The 3,584-nt window shown below is 36.0% G+C and overlaps 1 protein-coding gene across 1 annotated transcript; it reads right to left on the bottom strand.

Annotated features, from left to right (window-relative positions):
* Positions 1-1,038: 1,038 nt before the first annotated feature.
* On the bottom strand, positions 1,039-1,704 carry LOC122649584 (GDSL esterase/lipase At2g31550-like). The gene has a single exon (XM_043842789.1). The coding sequence runs from the start codon at positions 1,702-1,704 to the stop codon at positions 1,039-1,041; it is 666 nt and encodes a 221-aa protein (XP_043698724.1).
* Between the last annotated feature and the right edge of the window lie 1,880 nt (positions 1,705-3,584).

The following is a 3,584-nucleotide window of genomic DNA, read 5'->3' as shown; positions in this document are numbered from 1 at the left end:
CAATGTGGGTCAGGTTTCGATGCTGGCCAGACCAAATTAACCTTAGATTATACAAGGATTTACAAATCGTAATGATCAATCCAAGCAAGCCCAAATGAATCCAAAACACATATAAGTATATTCACAATAAGTAAAATTTTGATCACAAGCTTCAAGATTGGCACATAGGGCTTACCATTACATCACATGAAAACCTTTCTTTATAGCTATATATGTCGTTAGATGTATAAATAATATTGAGCACAAGAATGGCAATACATAAGGGCTTCCCATGGGTAATCACATCACATTAATATATATATATATATATATTGGGATGGTTATGTAAATACATGGGGAGAATAAATATTCCTGTGAAATTGTAATCTAATTAACTAGATGAGGAATCACATTTTGCAGAATGGCATTGGCAATATTCTGGTAAGCTGCTTGTGTTGGGTGAATGGCATCAAAGAAAATATACTTGGAAGAGTCTGAGCACACTGGCGTCACACTGTTGCATAGACCAGCAATCTCTATGTATCCGGTCCCACAACACCCTTGTATGGTATGCTCAAAACCTAATTAATAGAACCAATTCCAATTTATCAATAAGGCTGAACACATACATCATAAGCCTATAAAGCTATCAAATAAGAATAATTAAACCACAATTGTGTAAATACCATATTTCTTGGGATAGAGAATCATGTCCGTCAAGGGAGTGTAGATGTCCGCATAAGCAAGTTTGGCACCAGGGAGTGTAGCTTCCCACCTTGTGATATAACCTTGAAGCTTGGCATTGTAGGACTGCGAATCCACATTTTGTTCATCTACACACTTATGTTGTAGTATGTTAGGACCTAGTGTGACGGTACCCACAGTCACTTGAATCGGCAAACAACCAACCGGTGGAAGACCCGTTATCGTAATCTTTCTTGCTCCATTTCTATAAAGACCCTGTAATTAATTTACATAACAATATTAATGAAATAAGAAGCTAAAGATTCTGTGTGCTCAATTCTTTAATATATTTTTCATTCATCCCAAAAAAAAATCTTATATACATACCTTGACAAAAGTCTCAAGATTTCTGAGAAGGAAATCCTGGTAACCCGACAACGAATACTCCGCCCTCCTTGTGGGTATATCGTAATAGTTAAACAACATATCATTGGTTGAAGCACCAACTGTGAATATGGCATTCTGGATTATATTAGCTGCAGTGGCATTGCCTACTGTAGCCTGGATTCGAGCTATGCATTTTTGGAAATCAACCAATTGAGTTGACATGTGTATTACATTTCCTAAGTTAGCAGTCATGTCGTCCAATCCGGTACCAGCAGAGGCAAAACTGACACCGGTGAGCAAGTCGTGGTTGGTGATGTTGGGATCAAGGTAGGCTGGCACAGAATCCTTAATCCCTAGACTCGAAACAATCATGTCCGTAACGAGTTTCCCATTTGTGAAACGGCCGGTAGCGATACCACCTTTGAAGTCACGGCCGTATGGTGGATGATCACCTCGGAGTGAGGTGGTCAATTTGTCATTATTCCCTGGGTCTAAAGTTGAATCTCCGAAAACAAAGAGAGCAGTAATATTGTAATTCTTAGGATTAATTTGAGAAGAAGCCACTACTACTACTACAAGAAGATCAGAGAAATAGGAGACAGTAACTAGAGTGAAGAAGAATAAGGCGATAGAAATGGCACGTCCTTTCTCCATGGTCAATCAATTGAGAATACGTACCAGTACTTATTGGTCAACCAACACTCACGACCACCATGTACTGCTTGATTATTTACACTGTTCTAATTCTTAATTATATATATATATATATATATATATATATATATATATATATATATATATATATATATAGGACTACATTGCTCAGACAGTTGTGATTCGTTGAGTTATTTTCCAACATACTCACTCGATTAACCTTAACCTTTCCTCCTCTCTCATCTCTAATCACGCCTTTTGAAGTGCCGCAATTGTAGCATAGAGCAATGGTTTCAGTTTAAACGATTTTGGTTTTAAATGGTTTCGATTTCAACGGTTTACGGTTTTAAATGGTTAAACACTTTTTTTTTATTATTGAAACTATTTTTTTATTTTTTTGAAATATATGTAAAGTTAACATTGAGGGTCTTGCCGTAGGAGGTGATTGGACCTTGCAGTTCCTGTTTTTTGTTTTCTAGATTTCCTTGTCTTTTTGTATATCCTAATTCTCTTTTATATGCATGATTTTTTAACCACAAAAAAAAAAAAAAAAAAAAAAAAAAAAAAAAAACATTGAATTGAATTGATTATTTTTATATCTTCAATACTTGTAAGGTTATAATAATTGTTTACAAGTTTTAATTTTTAATTCAAGTAAATGTAAACTTAACATTGATTTAATTGATTATTATTATTTTAATAATGAATGACTTATCTTACATGTATATATTAACCGGTTTACACAAACGGTTTACAGAGAAGAGTGCCATGGGATTTTAAAATTTTCACTAGAGAAGAGTTAATGGAGCAGTTTTGTTTTTTGTATACATTCCACCCATGAAGGATCCCCTATACGTCAGCTTCCAAAATATTTGTTGACTTGACAATACCTGCAAAAATGTTGACAGCCTTGCCAACTATGACAATGTACATGTCAACTCAATTGGTTGATTTTTCAGAGATGCTTAGCTCAGATCAGTCCAGGCTACAGTAGGCAATGACACGCAAATAAGATCATCCAGAACGCCATATTCACAGTTGACCTGCAACCAACGACATGTTGTTTAACTACTATGATACACCCACAAGGAGGATGGACTATTCATTGCCGGCTTACCATGGTTTCCTTATCAGAAACCTTGAGAATTTTGTCAGGGTAAGAAATTATTACTTACTCTTTTTTGTTTTTGCTAAAGATCAATAGAGAAATATTATTAAAAAAAAAAAAGACAAAAAAAATGGCACAAGCATTTTTTGGAGCGTATATGGGCGTAGGCTGCACCCAGATACATGGGGCTGAACATGGGTGGGGTTTGGGTCATTCAAGGGGTGAATCGGTCATTTTTCCCACCCCCATGTGTCTAGGCATACTCTGCACCCCTAGTGCAAAAATAGTTATTCCAAAAAAGACAAAAAAAAATTTAGAATGGAACCACCTTTGGCATAGCCATCAGTAGAAACAACTCTCACAAGACACCATCTCCATCACCATCACCTTTGGCATTGCCATCAACAAAGGAGATGGAAGCCATTAGCGAATAAACCTAAATTTAGATCTTCCTTGTGTATCCCATAAGACTTCATGTCTAACAAAATGAAGATATTCATCCAAAAAATTATATGTTTGAGATGAAGCTGCGTTCTTAGCCAAAAGATTGGCAAACTTGGTTTCCTTCCCTGTAACAATGGGAGATCTGCCACATAATTGAGTTAAGATAGATCTTTGCTGCCCGCCACTGATAAAGAAACATAACCGGGATCCTTTGGTTCACAACACTTCGAATCATTGATCCAGAGTTAGATTCAATCCACAACCGCCTTATTCCAATATGTATAGCATGTTTAATACCATCAAAGAAGCCTTGTAACTTTTCTTGGTA

The sequence above is a fragment of the Telopea speciosissima genome, chromosome 2, assembly GCF_018873765.1.
Source record: "Telopea speciosissima isolate NSW1024214 ecotype Mountain lineage chromosome 2, Tspe_v1, whole genome shotgun sequence".
NCBI lineage: Eukaryota > Viridiplantae > Streptophyta > Magnoliopsida > Proteales > Proteaceae > Telopea > Telopea speciosissima.
The sequence above is the reverse complement of the archived record's forward strand: the minus strand, read 5'-3'. Positions and strand labels throughout refer to the sequence as shown.

Coding starts and splice junctions, on each gene's coding strand:
- LOC122649584 (XM_043842789.1), bottom strand. CDS start 1,704: ATGGAGAAAGGACGTGCCATTTCTATCGCCTTATTCTTCTTCACTCTA.